Source organism: Chamaea fasciata, unplaced genomic scaffold, assembly GCF_029207755.1.
Source record: "Chamaea fasciata isolate MVZ Bird 193981 ecotype frontalis unplaced genomic scaffold, bChaFas1.0.hap1 SCAF_7, whole genome shotgun sequence".
In the NCBI taxonomy this organism is placed as follows: domain Eukaryota; kingdom Metazoa; phylum Chordata; class Aves; order Passeriformes; family Sylviidae; genus Chamaea; species Chamaea fasciata.
The window spans coordinates 8954061-8971486 of record NW_027094092.1 but is presented as its reverse complement, the minus strand read 5'-3'; the positions used below and the strand labels follow the sequence as shown (position 1 = coordinate 8971486).

Below are 17426 nucleotides of genomic sequence, written 5' to 3'. Positions count from 1 at the left end.
AAGGCTTTATACTGCTTAGCATAAGAGGAGAGTGATATCAGATCGTTGTCTTTGTTCCATGCTGCATTTTAAAGCATGCTGGAACAGCAGCCTGGCCTGGAGGTGATCTGAAAGGGCCAACCCAAAGTGGTAGGTAAGAATTTCTCTGTTGATTTTGTCTTTGATCAGACCACAGTGATTTGTCAGTGAAATATCAAACATCTAAAATAATTAAGTCAGTCCCACCATCAATCTGTTGTTAGAACAGGCAATAATGGTACAGGCAATGACATGATGTTCGTGTTAACTACAATGCAGAGAGGGGACATCTGTCCAAGTGGCAGCATTATGCTTTTTGGCTCTGCATTTGGATGAAAAACAGAGGCAGATTTTGGTGGAAGTGTGTCCAATTATACCTTTTTTCTGACCCAGAGATGGGGCAACTGAGAAGCATTTTAAAAACTTTCAGTCCATTTTCAGTCTCATGTGAAGGATGAGATAATACAGATGTTACAATTCATGCCATCACTATCAGAAGCTAACTATTTCCTAATGACAGTAAATTATAAGTGTTTCTTGGCCTATCAGCTTTTGCCACAGTGCTGTTGATGCTTTAAAGCAAATCATCTAAAACTACGCCTCATGGGTCCTACTACAATGCACCTTTCATAGTTCTATTTCTTTCTGTTTGTTCTAGTCTTATTTACAAGGCCATCATTTGAAAATGATGAAATAGAACGTTTCCAGTTCTATTTCTCTCTTAACAATGCCTTTTGTCAAGCTTTAAAAATTCTCAACAAAGCCATTTCCCACAGAAGCGCAGGTGAGATCTTAGATACTGTTCAAGGACACTCCTTCCAGGGACTTTTTCTTCATCTCATCTGTGGGGTTGATTGAACATCTCTGTTATATGGATTTCTTCCTCCAGGGGAAATGCTGGAACTCAGAGCAGGATTTTCCCTTGCAGCCTGGTCTTAGCTGAAACCTTCCCCTCATGACTGCCATAGCAGCCAGCTGCACTGAGTCTTTGGAGATGTTTTGTGCAAGATCACCCTATTTCCTACTCCAGTCACACCTGTTTTGTCCCAGCTGAGTTGCTGTCTGGCCCTGAGACACCTTGAGGCTGTTAGACTGTGATGATTTTCCTCCCCATGTGGACAGTGCCTACCCTGACCAGCCTCTTCCAACCTGAACCAATCCATGATATTACAAAATCCATAGCGAGGTCACATCACCTTCTCAAGATAGGATATTATTGTACATGTAGGAAACATAATGACATGTATTCTGGGCTCCTCATTTGGGCAGCTGCAGTGATCATGGAAAATGGAAAATCAAGACTGCAGTGGTCAACTTCCAGCCCTGAATATTCTATTCTTTCAAATGAAACAAGGTAGGAAATGAACAAAGCTGGCAGAAAAACTAGAACTTTGACAAAAAATTGTGCTTTCAGAGTTTTTTTAAAATTATTCTTTGTCAAGATTTATTTGTTTATTTCTTTTATAGCTCTAACATATCCCAAGCAATATTAAAAATCCCAGTTAAAATAGTTAGCACATTTTGACCCACCACATCTGCAAATGAAAGCATTCCCTTAATTTTATTCCCTGGTTGTTAAATTTTTTTTCCAAAGTAGAATTTTCATTAAAAACAAACATCTATATCAACAGATTTTTAACTGAAAAACTTTGCATCATGGAAATTTTTCTAAATGGTTATTAAATATGTTTGGGGAATGTTTTAAAATATTAAGAAGGGAAGCTTTATTTTGTTATCATCAAGGGCAAAAAAGTTGACTACTTCTTTCAATTCTCAGTCTTTCATCTTGTTCTGCAAGACTGAGTTACCAGTTGCCATGGTCAAGTTGCACTTCAGATACTTGCATGGGTGAGTTGTTGTGTAACCCTAGTATTGGACACATTATATTGTGAACATAGTCACAATATAATATAATATAATATAATATAATATAATATAATATAATATAATATAATATAATATAATATAATATAATATAATATAATATAATATAATATAATATAATATAATATAATATAATATAATATAATATCTGGAGAATTAAATTCAGACTAATTTATAAATAAAAATCCTGACAAGTATCAGGTATTTGAATACTATCAAGAAGAAAACATTACTGCTCATGCTCAGTTTGTTTAGCCTTCCCTCCTGATGCACAAAGAATTTCTGAACCTGATTTGTCTACTAACAAAAAAATGGAGTTACACTTTGGTCAAGTATTTATTGAGGCGTTAAGAATTGGGCCCCAGTGTTTAGCAACATTATCAACTGTTAAGAATGACTTTAATTTTGAACATTATGTTTTCCTATTTATGTCCCTGTAACCTTTTGTGAAATACCAAGGAATAAAATAAAAAGCACAGAGAAGAAGGTGATACAGCTGACATGTACATTTGCCATCCCACTTGTGCTGAGAAAGGGACATTCCTTCAAATGTTGGGATCTGTAAATTGCTTGTTAACCTGCTGCAGGGAAATGGGGTAGACAAAGCATGGAGTGTTTTGAAAAAATGTATTTTACATATTACATATATATTATATTAAATATATTAAAATGCATATAATATTTTTATATATTTATATATATATATATATATATTAAAAAGAAATTTCCTTCAGCCCGCTCAAAAAAGCTTAGTGAGAGTCTGCTCTCAGGCTGATAGCCTGCCTGTGGTGTGGGAAATGAATTCCAGAACATGAATAGTTTGTGAGATTTCCTGCTAAAATGCTGTCACCCATGAGAAAGTTCTGTTGTATTTAAAGTCATATTCCTTGAGACTGGGTTCAGTAAGAGAAACTTGGGCTGGTTTGTTATACTATTTGACCACCTCTGTGTCTCAGATAGATTTAAGAGAGCATCTTCCTCTCTCCCTCACTGGTCGTATTTTTCCATCTGCCTCAGGCTTTGTGACTGGTCACCCATCCTTGCAGTGAAGAAGGATGAATGAGGATCATTTTGAAATCTCTTAGAAGTGCTGGAGAGTACAGGGCAGCTTTTGAAAGACAAGTCATCAATTTGTGAAGCCTTTTGGAGAATGCTACACAAGGTACAAGGCGTGATGAAGGGAAGGTGCTCATGTAGATGGGAAAAGCATGTGCTGCGTGAAACACTTAAGTGTAATGTTAACCAGCTGCCAAAGTACCTCTCTGTGATTTATGGTGTGTCCTGATGATGGAGCACACACTGATCAGAGAGTGATTAATATCCTTGTCATAAATGGAAAGAAATGGGCAACCTGCCAGGGAAATTTGTCTGTGAAAGCAGAAGACCATCTCAATGCACCAAGGGTGACTCAGTAACATGAGACTGATTTAACACATGGATTCAGTGGAGATTTTTGTTTAAGATAAGATTCCTCCAGGGAAAGGTGTTTTCATAAGCCAGTCAGGCCTCACTGTAAAAAAGAATTTGGAAGTGAAGAGGACATGACTTACAGAATGGATTTTTAGGGACTACTTTCTTTCCAGCCATTCAGTCTGGGGATAAGTATTTATTTTCAGAGCTTTGATTATTATATGAATGTTCCTAACAGCCAAAAAATGTGAAGCTTGTTGTTGTAAAGGCACTAAATCTAGGTTTTGTAATGCTTCTGATGTGTTCAGAAGCCAGAACATATCCACAAAAAAAAAGAAAAAAAAAAGAAAAAAAAAAGGCATATATAACATCATTGTAGATGTGAACTGTGGATGAATTGGCAGCGTCAGACCAATTACTAGATGCATCAAAACAAAAGTAGGGAAAATTAGTGCCTAAAAGTCAGTCTATCATGTTAAAGAGAAAAAAGATTCTGTGTACAAAAACCATTCAGATCACCATAACAAAATTTAGGTCTTTTGGTCTGGAAATTGCAACAGTGATTTTATTAGAATTATGCACAAAGTAAGACATACAGTGTGGAAACACAGGAAAATATTGAGAGTAAAAGAAAACCAACAATTATATTTAATAACTTAGGTGTTGCAGACATTAATTACCTGGTTGCAGCCCCCAGGGGGTGAGCTCTGGACATTTGGCAAGTAGCAACAGAACTGTGCTTGCAACCTCCCTTTTCTTACATATTTATTCATATCTCAGTCTTTGCTTGGCTGTAGCATGATGGACAATTTTCATGGATAAAGCAGGCTGAATATCTAAAAAATACCTCAACAGGGCTTCAGAACAAACAAATGGTAAGGATTTTTTGAGAAACTGGCATTACTTTTGAAAGGAGAGCATAGAGGATGTGAAATTTGTATGGAATCTTGGTCAGCTGGTAGAATGCCATGGGCACATTTAAATTCGTTCCATACAGATGGGCAAATCCTGAATTCCTTTCTGAATATTATGCAGAGATACGGCTCTTGCTCTACTAGGTAGGAATACAGTCCAAGCGGGGACTTTGGCATTTGTCTCTTTACTCCTTCCAGCTGTTATTTCTCTAATAGATTGAGAAGTTTCTGTAGCACAGAAACAGAATAAATAGCATTGTCTTACAAGAGCTTTCTATCTGCACTTTAGTATTTGGCTTTGGCAAACAGAGGGGGATCCCTGGATCATGCAGCACAGCGTGCAGAGACAGCACTAATGGTAGGACTGATCACTTCTCACAGCACACAGGGAGAGAGAGCACCAGCCCTGCCACTGAGCACTTCTCCAGCTCTGAAAAGAAAAAAAGCCAATGAAGAACTGCCCACTAAAGAGTGCCCTTTGGGTAGAAAAGGGAAGCAACCAGCAAATCTTTGCCCCAGGGGGAGTCAGGAGGTGACTCAGCTACAGAATGAGTTGCAACAATCAGATGTAATTCAGTAAAAGTCCATGGTAAAGGCCCAGCAGATGTCAACTGTTAAGATGAGGGCTGTCGGAAAGAAAACCAAAAGACAGATATGCTTGTTCTGGCTCTCAGGGTGAAAACACAGCTTAAGAAACAGACAAGGAAACCCTGAGCCTGTTAAGGGAATGCAGTTCAGCACAAGTCTTTTGAACTGTTTGAACTTCCAAGTCTTGCAAATAGGCCACTAAATATGTAACTAAAATTCACCTCCCCCATAGAAGAAACACTGGAATAGCTAAAGACATCAGAACTGGTCACACAGAGACTGAGTCACACAAAAATCAACAGACTTCCTCCAGGGGAATCAGTTAGTTGATCTACCAGATCTGTGATGATTTATTTATAAAAAACAGTAAGAAAAAACAGATGTAAAATATTTATACTTAAACACCAGATTATAAAATGAAATGCGAATGAAATCTGAGCTCAATGCTGACATTTAGAAAAGGTGCCTGAATCAAGAACTTGATATTTTTAGTTACATTTAGAGATCACAGGTATTTTTAAATGGATAGGTTAAGTGCTTTGGCCTGAAGTAATCTATCTGTGTGACATCCTGATCTTCCTCCCTCCCCTGTGGAACACAATGCAACCACCACTGAGGTCATTAGCAGTGCCCTAAAATAAAGCAGATATTTTCCTGTCATCTGAATTTATGTGCTGCTGTAATATTTCTGGGTGCGAAGGAACATACTACGTATTCCACGTATCAACAAGAATAGCATTTCTGTCTTTTAAAAATTTTTTTACCATCTTTGGTTTTCCTTTGCAACAATGAGAACACTTGGACTTTTCTGCCTTCAAACCCATGGCCATGTTCTCCAAAGAAGGCATCTAGCACTTCTGAAGTGTTTATAAAAGGGGCAAGACCTTGTGGTTTAGAGAAGGCACACACATTGTCCCTCAAAAGATACAGCAATATCAAAGATAGCTTGTGCTATTAATGAAACATGAGGTTAACAGCATCCGACACTGATGGGCTCAGTCCTGTTTTCTAACAAAATTAGACTTACACTTTTTTTCTGTGTGTGTTCATTTCCTTTCATAATCACTCTTGAACCCATTTAGTCCCCTTTGGGAAAAATACAAATGTGCCAGAATTACAAGTTCCCTACAATTTAAAAAAAAAAAAAAAAAAAAAAAAAAAATTCCAAAAGCAGTGTTATAAAGGAAAATAAAAGAAGCACAGTAAGGAAGATGGAAAAGGCATGTTGGTGACATGAAAGAAACGAAGTATGCTGACAGGAAAGCATTGGAGAACATGCAGGAGAGGTCCTGAGTTCTCATAGATCTTGACCAGGGCCTGGTGTAAGGAAAAGACAGTAGAAAACCAGGGTTACTGAGGACAGGAAGCCTCAGGGAGTCAGATGCATTAATTAACAGCTGGACTAATTACCCTAGAGGTCTTATCCAACCCTAATGATTCTGTGATTCTATGTTTCTTTGCTCACAGAAGAAACAATATTTGATTATATATTATGAATACAATGATGGGAATATTTTTATTAAACTATTAGTCATTTGAAGACATGCTAGCATTGTTAACTTGGGTTGGTGTTATCTGATGCAGATGCAAATGTATGAAACACGAAACTTCCACAGATCTCATATTCTCCTATTTTGGATCCATACTGGAGACAGTGCCTTTATGCTAATTCCAAGAAAATTCCAGAGAATATAAATGAATTACATTCAGTCTTGAATTCATGTGATGGTTGTCAGCTTGTCAAGAAATGAAGCCAAAGAAAAAAACACGAGATGAATGAAAGTCTCCCTCAGATTTCTTTCTTGGAAAAGCATGACAGTTACTTTCTACAGAGTCCACTAACCCCAAACATCAACACATACTTCCTCCTTATTTACTTTTTGCTACAATGAGCTCTACTCATTGTCTGAATATCCTCCTACAGAGAAAAGTTACGGCTTAGGACATGAAAATACACGTGTCCACTAGTAAATTATATTTGTGGATATAGATTCTAATTACAGCTATATTACAGTATGTCTTTCTCCTTTGAGAAACAACTTTATATGTAAAAGAATCTACATACATTCTTCCTACAGAGCATTTACCACATTTTTTGTTAATTTAGTCTATTGAAAAATCAAAATTTATCATAAAGAGGAATAACACCCCAAAAATTGAGGCACATTAAAACTGAGTGACAAATTAGGTTGTAGCATCAGTCTCAGACCCAACATGGTAGTCCAGAACCTGCTCCAGTATTTCAGATGTCAGTCTGCTGTTGTACTAAGCACCATTATTTTCCAAATATCTATTATGAATTTTCTTGGGTTGTTTTCCCCCACCAATAATAGTTGCCTGATCAAATTATGTACCTGGTGTTACTTTTGGTGTCTCTTTAAGTGTTCTTCAAGCAAATGAAAGCATATAGTAGATTTAAGCCCTGTTCAGATCAGTACAACTTGTGATCTGAATTAATGCAAATTCCTCCCCAAACTTTTCTTAATACATTTTAAAACAATGCTAAGAGACAAGTCAACAGAAAATAAAGGCCTACTGCAGCCTTATAAAATCTGTTTATGATTTTCTAGTTCTTGCAATAAAAAGTCACCATCATACAGTCTTCAATTTCTACATTTCTCATGCGGAGAAAAGACACCTGACTGTCACTAAGGCCAAACTGACTTTTGCAAAAAAGCCTTTTCTAAGCTGTTAAACAATCCAATGATGGTCATCCTGGAATAATAATGTAACGACAGATTAATTATATTAATCATTAATCCTAACAGTAATAAAGGACAGGATAATGTGCTGCCATCACAAATCCTTGGCTAAATTTTGTTGTGGGTAATTGTATCCCACTCACCAAGTGTTGCATAGTTGTTTTGGGTACTGAGAGAATTGTTTCTGTGTCTGAGCCCCAGAGGTAGGTGCATTTCTGCCTGTGTAACATGACAGATGGCTTCCAGTCCTTTGGGATCCTTTGCATGTAACTCATGGAACAGTACTGGAATTCAAAAGAACAGATGTTCCTGTAATATGTGGGATGGATATGAGCATCTCCATTTACTTTTAAGATAAATGTATTCAATTCTGTTAAATTTCTCCACAGATAAGGAGAAGGAAAAAAAAGTATTATCATTGCTTTCATGATATAAAAGGCATTTGCCATTGGGTGGACTTCTATTAGTTTGTTGTGGCTCTTTTAACAGTCTATCTGCTAATACTAAAAATTAACTAGATTTTAGACCGGAAAGGAAGAATGGGGGAAATAAATCAATCTTTTTGTAATATAACAGAAAAATTTCCAGCTATGGAGTGGTCCTATAGAGTAACTGCAAATCATCCAGTGGTTTTTTTTTCATGGTGAAATCTGCAATACCAATAGAATATAAAAATTGTCTGCAATTCTAGTTATTTACCTAGTCCTTTTACCACTAGTGGGCTGAAGAATCAGCTTCAACATGAGCTGTATTATCTGATAATTAGGCACTATTAGAATGCACACTAAGAATTTACATGCTTAGAAACAAGATATTCCTAAAATAAAAAACAAACAAACAAACAGAACCCTGAAATTTGTAACATATCTTTAGAATATTTCATCATCTATGTTAGTGCAGAGATCCCTGAGAAAATTACCTCCAGTTTGTTTTAAAACTAGAAACCCCCCTGAAAAATGAGTGTGCAACTCCTGTACTGTATCACGTTTCATTTCCTGTGCCTGTTGGACTACTGACAAAGCAAAAACATTCTAGCAACTGAATAAGGGCATCTGAAAGAGCAGCCCAATTTGCAAGCACTAAGCTGCCTTATCTCAAACTTAGCTGAAGCAGTTGGAAAACCTTCTCAGCTTTGCTTGACAAAGTCCACAGCCACTTTTATTTAGCCTCTGTGTCCAACTTCCTGCTAGATTTTTTTTTTTTTAAATCCCTGTGATCGTGGCCCTAACTTGTGGGTTTCTATTTCCAAAATGCACAATCTGTTTGAGAGGGACCATGTGCATGTGGAAGTTCTGCCCAGACACATGCATCCTTAAACATATTTCCGTACAAGCATGTTCTCCTTCGGACACAAAAGAAGGATAATTGTGTTCTTGTGGAAATACACAGCCAAGATCTGATCCAACAGTTCAACTTCTGCCATGTTTGTTGCATGACATATGAATCACCAATCTGGTCAGCAGTTCAGGAAATTAAAGTACCCCTCAAGAAGTAAACATCCCAGATTGTGAGGAAGCAGAAAGAATTTTTGTGACTGTTGCAGCACATTCCAGCTATTCCTTTTGACACCACTGTGTAATACACTTCTCACCAGGACATAACAACCACACTGTGCTCACAGCCTAGGTCTGCAGCTAGAGGCACAGCCAATTTCATAAAATATAGGTTTAGACACTGATGGATAGGCCTCCAAAAGGCAAAATTATCTATGAAGTGTTGTCAACCCAACTTCACATAATTTTAACTTGGATTCAGGAATCTTTACACCTTGGCATGCAAAATTCAGCATAGACACATCTTTAATATGTCAACACATGGACACTACATCTAAATCCTCCCAGTGATGTACTGTGCAGTCTTTCAAGGGACTTTTCAAGCAGTGAATCATCATGACTCTGGAGAATAAGACAGAAGCCCACCAAAGTTGTTCAGGAAGTGATCCTTGCAAATTTTCAGGGAGAATGAGAAAATTCCTGGTTTAAAACAATGTTTTTGTCACATTTTTCTGCCTCTTAAGGTTTGGCACAAGATTTTATTTCAATATTTTCTTCTAATGATTGAATTTTTTTCATTAAACTGTTTATTAAAAAGGAGTTTACAAAGGTGTTGCTTATTACAGAAAACCTTCTTTCTGGTGGGCTGGCAAGCATGATGATTATTTTGGCATTTCTGTGTGATTTTGCAGTCCCATAGTCCCAAAGAAAGGAAAAATTGCTTTGTTCTTCAGGTGACATCAAATTCCACTGGATTTAGCGAACAGCTACTATAAACAGGAGTAATAATTAGATCATAATTCATAATTTTGAGGCATGTTTATGCTATCTTCAGTACCACAAATCTGTATTACACACAGAGGTTTGATGGCATAACTAAGATTTTAAGCTTTTTTTTTTTTTTTCCTGAAGATGACACTGTTTTGTTCAGGGCAGTGTTTTGTCACCTTTTCATAAACAAGAATAACAAAATGTCTTTGACTTTGTATGTATGATCATATGAAGCCAAAGTAACACATATAAGCTTATTTTTCAAAATGGATCATAAAATATATGTTCAATTATAAATTCTTCTTGCATGACGTTGGGAAAGAGAAAATTCATTTTGCAGTGAATCAGCAGCAAAGATAAGGTCAAAAATAGAATTTAAATAATTACTGTTTTTAAATCACTGGTATGTACCATGATGAAAAATTTAGCTTACTGTGTAGTTTACTTTAGAAAGACTAAAACTTAGAGAGAAATGATTTATATTGGTGTATATATTGACTTTGAATTTCTCTAAAAGAGATATACAATATTTAGGCACTATTCTGAGGGTATTGTAGAAAATGTTGAGATTAGCTACATAGCAATAAGAAAAAATGAGCTAACAACCACATCTGTAGTTCTTCAGCTCTGAAAGAGATTAACTTCTTGAAATGACTCAGTTTGAAATATATAAAAATGAATTATTTATAGAAATAAAAGGGCAGGTAAAGATTTAGCCTTCACATGAGCAAAAGGTAAAGAAAATCCAATGACATGAAGAAAATTGTATTTAATGGAAAGATTTCAGGATGAAACAATAAGTTTTTTGTTCTGTGTGAAAAACACAGACATCTGCAGCATCTTGGATTACACCATATCATCCCACAGATATTGTTACAGCCATTTCAGAGCCACATTTTTTACTTGGCAACTTTTGGCTGAATCTCTTTCCTCCTGGTCAAGATGTGAACATTTAGCAGTGATCATCTGGGCTAGAATGTTCTGCATAACATCCTATTTCCCTTTACCGTTGACACCAGTGCAAAGAGCTCATTGGGATTTCACTGAAGTTTGAGTGCACTTTTGTGAATGGTCTTCTGTGACATAATAAAAAATAATTATCAATAACAATTTTGATCAATGTTTATTCTACCAAGGTTAAATACTTAACATATTACGTTTCAAAAGCTGACAGGACTGTACAAATTTTGTAGAACTCATGAGTTTTGCTGTCAACTGCTCTCATGTGAGTCCAAACCAGCTGAGCTTGATCAGGACATGACTCAGTAATATCTGGATGTATCATCTGATGAACATAAAATTTCTGTTTCAGATAGCTACAGCAGCAGAGCCTAGTCACTACAGGATTTTACTGTACCAGAATTGCTTGCTATTTTGCATATTTTATGCAATCAAGGACTATCAAATTCTCCTCTACTAAGAAAAACAACCAGGAATGTACCATCTGGACTTTCCTTCTCCATTTTGGTGTGATATGATAAATTCTTTATCTTTCCCAAATCGTTCATCGTTTATTTATTAAATATTATTATTTTGCTAATAGCTATTGGTGCTAATTTGTAGCCATAGTATCAAAGCCATACCAGTGCTGAGCTTTCTATTAAAAAAGGCCAGAGCTCCTCGCACAGCACAAATAAAAAAAGCACCCTTGCCCGGCAGGCTTTACAGCCTCAAATTCCAGCTCAGAAAATGGTTCAGTACCTTTCTAAATGGCTTGAATTACAGAATCCAATCCCATTTACTGCATCCCCTGCAAAACATTATTCTGTTCCTGCTGCCTCTCAGAAAAATCTATTAATATGGGTTTCCTTTGAGCATCTGCAATGGCACAGTGGAGCCATGATACACTGGGAAGACGTGCTTATGTAACTGTGCAGCTTTTCCTCTTCTGGGAAAAATCCTTTCAGGTCTGTAATGCCAGTGACAATGCTGCAAACCACATCCAATAGCTGCCGTGATGTAGAAATCAGGGCTGTGTTATGATGCTAATTAGCAACGTTTCAATTACATCTGGTTAATTCATAATTTATTTTCCTCTCTAGTACTTTGTAGTTCCTTTACAATTTTGAGAGGAAATATTGAAATTCTGCGTGGACCAGTCGTTATGGGAATTTCAATATTAAAATAATTGGTCTTGTATAAATGTGCTTTGGCGCTGTAAAATTTCATTAACCCTCCAGCAGAGGGCAACATCTGAAAGAAATATTTCTATAAATCCAAAGAGCAGTTGCTTTTAGGATATTGCAACTACAACAGATGTTTTCATCAGGGAATCTTCCTTTGAAGATACAGTTTGCATTTAGTTACCAACTGGGCAAGTGAAGAAGCTTAGTAATATTAAAAGAACTTGTTTATAACGTAAGTTATAATTTTCTTTAAGTAGCACATTACAGAAATTTTAAGATTAAAATGAAATCTAAGAGAAATATAATGGTTATGACTTTGAAAGAAATACCGATCTTTGCATCTTCAATTTTCTTCGAAGAGATAAAAGTTTATTGTTATTAGATTCTGAAAGGAAAAGTAATTCTGTTCAGAATATGCTCAGTCCATTCCAGTGCTGTAAATACCACAAATCAAGGCTGAGAGTTACAGTGGCCTACTCAGAGGCATGAAAACGGAGGCCAAAAAAAGAGAGGGAAAACACTAAATGCTTTAGAGAAAGCAGTCACTAATGGATTCCTAACATGATCTAAAATAAGCTGTGTGAGTAAACGTGGATATAGAGAGAAACAAACCTTCGGAACGGGTGTTACCTGTTTATAGCACCACAGCAGCGTTATTGCGGCTGTGCCCGGTTTGCCCGGGACCGGCTGGGCGAAGGCCGCGCGTCCTTTGCGCACACCGAGGAGCAGCGGCGCTCGTCCAAGGCGCGTGGAGCCCCGCCGGGCGCGGCTGCGGGGTGCGGGAGCGCCGGGACCGGAGGGAGCGGGAGCGGAGGGAGCGGGAGCGGCAGGAATGGGAGCGGAGGGAGCGGCGGGGGTGGGGGAGCGGGGGGAGCGGCGGGAGTGCGGGAGCGGAGGATGCAGGGGCGGAGGGAGCGAGAGCGGCGGAGTCTTGGCGCTGGCCACGGTGCTGAAGGGGCGAAGCGGCGGGGAGCGGAGCCGCGGCCGCGCCAGGGACAGCGCTGCGCGGAAAGGAGGGAGCGCGGGCAGTGGACACGCGGCGGCTCCGCGCCGCCCGTGGGCTCGTCCGGCGGCTCCGGGGACTTGGCAGCGTGTGCCCAGGGCGGCGAGGGCACCCCGCCCCCGCCGGCTCCGCGGACGGGGTCACGCCGAGCCGGCGCTGCCTCGAGACGCTCCCGGAACGGAGAGCTCCGTCCCCTCCCTGCCGGGCATGGCTCTGCCCCCGCCCGCCGCTGCTGAACCCTGCGAGGCTGAGGAGAGTTTCTGAGCGTGCCTGGCAACTCCGCGCTGCCGGGAACCCCGGGGGCTGCCTGCAGCGCGCTCCGACGCCCCTATCGCTGCTGCACACAGGCGCGTTCCCTCGCCCTCGCCCCCCCTCCCCGACTCCGCACGCCGTCGCCACCTCGCTCACACACACACACACACACACACGCGCGTGCACTCTTCCTCTCATTCTCCTTTTACCCGTAGGTGCACCGATTGCCATTGAATGAGGACGAAAAGTTAAGAGATTAAACCAATATGAACCATCGTTGCTCGTAGCAGTACCGTATCCAGAGCAGAGCATTATCCAGCGAGCATCCCCGCAGAAATGGAGTCGGTAAAACAAAGGATTTTGACTCCCGGCAAGGAGGGATTGAAGAATTTTGCTGGAAAATCGCTCGGTCAACTCTACAGGTAAGACCGATATCTCTTACAGGATTCTACTTCCCAGAAAAAATTGGACGTTTTTCCAAAGCGCCCGTTGCTGCAGGAGGTCGAATGCTTTGGGGAGGTTAGCGGTGGCAGGGTTGGGAGCTGTTGCGATTCTGCTGGATATAATCTAGATCCTGGAAACTGGTGCTGAAGCTGCTCAATATGGCACCCTCCTAACTTCTCTATCTGACTCGTAGACGGTGTCAGTAAAGATGTAGTAAAAGATTACCCCACCTTTCTTCCACAAAAACAGGATCCCATCTTGAAATCATAATCAGGAGAGAGGAGCAACCTGTATTTTTGTTCCATCTTAATTTTGCAATGCCCTCACAGGATCTTGCCCCCTGCCCTTAACAAATACATATATAAAAATATTCTGGTTTTGATTAGCCTTGTCCTTTGTGTAATTCGTCGTCAGATGAAGGTAAACATGGAGATGTATAAATAATTGATATCTGAACGATTTTTTTTTCTCCTGAAGCTGAAACATATGGAGGAATGTGTTTAATTATTTATTCATCTGCCTTTAGAAGCATCTGCTTGTCCTATAAATGATATACAGTTGCAATTGCTAAACTCAAAAGCATCACTCCTGTATACTTCTGTGCGCAAATGAACATTTCTATCATCGTCGAGCCCTGTGCACAAGGATAAATAAGCCCAGATTCTTGCACACCTAGAAAGTGCATGCACTAAAGTTCACACATCGTTCTCCATCCAATCTGCTGACTTTAGTGACCTCCACAACGTTTGAGAATAGACTGTGAAATTCCAGTAAATTTTCGATTGTACCATCAGCTAGAAATTACTCCAAAATGTTTGGTTTGGGGTGTTTGTTAGTTTGGCTTGGCGTTTGATTGTTTGCTTTTGGGGGTTGGTTTGTTCGGTTGGGTTTGGTGGTTTTTGTTTTTTGTTTTTTGGGTTTTTTTTGTTGGGGTTTTTTGTGGTGTTTTTTTTTTTTTTTTTTTTTTTTTGGATTCGTTTTTGTGATTTTTTTTGTCTGTTTTTTTTTTTTGTTTGTTTGGTTTGGTTTGGGTGGGTTTTTTTGTTTGTTTGTTTGTTTTTTTGGGGGGGGGGGTTTGTTGTTTGTTTTTTTTTTTTTTTTCCCCGAATTGCAGCTATAAGGGAACTGCGGATTTGTCGGCCCAGGATAGGTCACGTAAAAATCTTTTTTCCATACCTATGCGGCAAGGCTGGTCACAGACACCAGGCTGTTACACAGCATGAGTCACAACTTCTGCTGCCATTTTAAGAGAAGGAGACATATCAGTGAAGTGATAAAGAGAAAATTAAGGCTTCCATTTTCATAGCAAGTGTACCATTAAGAAAAGCCAAAAGCAAAACTGAAGTCATCAACAATGCAATTAATTTCCTACAGTTTTTGGTTATATTTAAGTCATTTTCAATTGTTGAAAATTAGTAATAAGAAGAAAGGATGATCCAGAATAACTGCTTAAAATACAATTAAGGAAATAGACCTTTTTTTTTTTCTTTTTCGTTCTTAAAGACTCTACAACATTTAAATAAAACTATCATCTCTACTATTTGCAGTCACACAGTGGATAATGGAGAAATGGTGTTTGTATTTTCCAGCAAAACTCCGTTTGAATTCACACCTCGACTAACAAACGCGCGATTTGCTAATCTTTTTCAGCTCACGGCAATTAAGTACTTTGTTTACTCTTCTTAGAAGCCAAACAATTTTCTTGCCTCTTACACATTGATTTCCAGTCTATTTCCGAAGACAAGACGCCCATTCAGGGAGACAACACTCCTACCCTTTATCCACATGAACGAATTTTGAACATAAACCCACGGTGGTTTATTTTATTCACAACTTTAAGACATTTCTTAATGCCGCGATCTTTAAACATGGAAATAATACTCCCGGAAAAGAAAAATCTGGAGAATTTCAGCTGAGTAGCTTTTGGAGAAAATCCCTGTGTTTTCTCGCGAACACGGGTAACCTTTTAAGCCTAATTCTGTAAATTGTTAGTGCCCTATCAGCCGGATGAGTTAACCTGAAAGACATGCTCCTCCGAGTGAGAAAACACTTCTACAGCAGAGGTGAGGGCAGCGGTTGTGGAGTCCAGAGTGTCGGCAAATGGTCACGTATTTGCTTCTCAAGACGACATAATTGGTTAGGTTTTCCGGGTTTTAAATATCACAGTGACTTCAGAAGATTTAGGGATTCAGTATGGGACACTTCCTCTATAAACTTGATTTTTCTTGCTATCGACACAGCATTTTAGAAGATTTTTTTTAAAGTTCTAAATTACGTTTAGTGGTATTTTTCAGCTGATTGGAAATAGCTGCAAACAACCATTTCCCTTCAGATTCTTTTCTAGGAGACACGATTTTCAAGTAAAACCAAGGGAGTGAGGGCAAGGAGATAGTGCTTAAAGATGCTCTGGGAAGGATAAAGCTGCTCAGTGATCACAAACTCACAACGTGTACCTGAGCACTGAGATCTTTGGGGAAGCCTTCTCCGGAGATACCATCTCTCGCTCATGTTTTCTCTCACTGCATGTGACAGCCATTTTGCAAATCTAAAATAAATAGCAATATCGCCCTCTCCTCCTCCTCTTCCTCCTCGCTCCTCCCTCCCTCCCGTCTTTTTCCTCTTAACATTTCTTTTGTTCCCAGAGCTGAGAGCGAGGTGCACACCAAGATCAGCCCCTTGGTGTTTTATTAGAAATAAAACCTCCAGAAGCCGGTTTCTGTGCCTGAGCCTCTTGGGCTGCCCAACATGGCGCCTCTGCAGTGGTTACAGATGATGTCTTCTTGATGCGTCCTACATATTTAAGCAGAAGTCTTTAATGATAGATGAGAAATTCTCAGCTAGAGCTCCTCCCTGGGCTGCTGCGGAGGGCTGGCGGGGGGAGTTGGGGATGACTAATCGTGATTCCCACAGGTCATTGCTGAGGAACAGTTGAAGGTGAATGGGAAGCAAGGAATAAAATCCTCAAATCAGTCGCCAAGCCAAAGGAGCGAGGGGAATGGTGAATTTAAGCCTCCAGCTCCCCGAAATTGTTGTGCCTTCAGGCGGCCAGGCCTTGACTTTCCCTTCTTGTGTCGGGCAGAGTCCTAGAGAAGAGGCAGAAGCCCGGGGACACCATCGAGCTGACCGAAGATGGAAAGCCCATGGAAGTGCCCGAAAAGAAAGCCCCGTTGTGCGACTGCACCTGCTTCGGGCTGCCCCGGAGGTACATCATTGCCATCATGAGTGGACTGGGATTCTGCATTTCCTTCGGGATCCGATGTAACTTGGGAGTGGCCATCGTGGATATGGTCAATAACAGCACCATACACCGAGGAGGAAAAATTATTAAAGAGGTGGGAACCTTTCCCTCGTAAATCCCACATCCTCCCAGTACAACTCCCAGTCAAGCACCTCAGCACAGGAGGGACAGGGTCTGGATGGTTTCGCGGCATTTCCCCCTACCCGAGCCCAGATGCTCCCCGGTCCCCTCCGCCTGCCCGCTGCCCTTCGAAGGAAGGAAATCCCGTTCTTGACACAGAAACAATTTCTACCCATTATTTCTACATTTTCATTTCAGTTCTTAGCCCCAGTCTGCGGTATTATTGTGCGGACAATTCGCCCCCGGCCCTGTCTTTTCCACACAGCCTTGAAAAACGCAGATATCTCCTAAAATAAACGTAGCGGATGGGAGAAAGAGGGCATCAACTGTCAGCGGGTGCACCTCGCCGTAAAGGAGGCGGGGAGGTTTTGCAGGAATGTTTGAAAACACCGGGGTGAATTTGCTTTGACAAAAGGCTTTAAACGATTAGAGACGTTTTAAAGCGCGCTAAAGTGTGGCGAGA

General features: G+C 39.8%; 1 protein-coding gene and 1 long non-coding RNA gene across 2 annotated transcripts in view; both read left to right on the top strand.

Annotated features, from left to right (window-relative positions):
• The first annotated feature begins 1140 nt into the window (after nucleotides 1–1140).
• Nucleotides 1141–6763, top strand: LOC136291708 (uncharacterized). The gene is made up of 3 exons (XR_010721669.1): nucleotides 1141–1372; nucleotides 1796–1866; nucleotides 2920–6763. It is a non-coding gene; the product is annotated as an uncharacterized lncRNA (long non-coding RNA).
• A 6402-nt stretch (nucleotides 6764–13165) lies between these two features.
• Nucleotides 13166–17426, top strand: part of SLC17A6 (solute carrier family 17 member 6) — a 29071-nt gene continuing 24810 nt past the window's right edge. Inside the window, exons 1-2 of the mRNA XM_066187483.1 lie at nucleotides 13166–13583; nucleotides 16685–16937. Coding sequence (XP_066043580.1) covers nucleotides 13498–13583; nucleotides 16685–16937 — 339 coding nt within the window. The 5' untranslated portion in view covers nucleotides 13166–13497. The remainder of the gene's footprint in view (nucleotides 13584–16684; nucleotides 16938–17426) is intronic.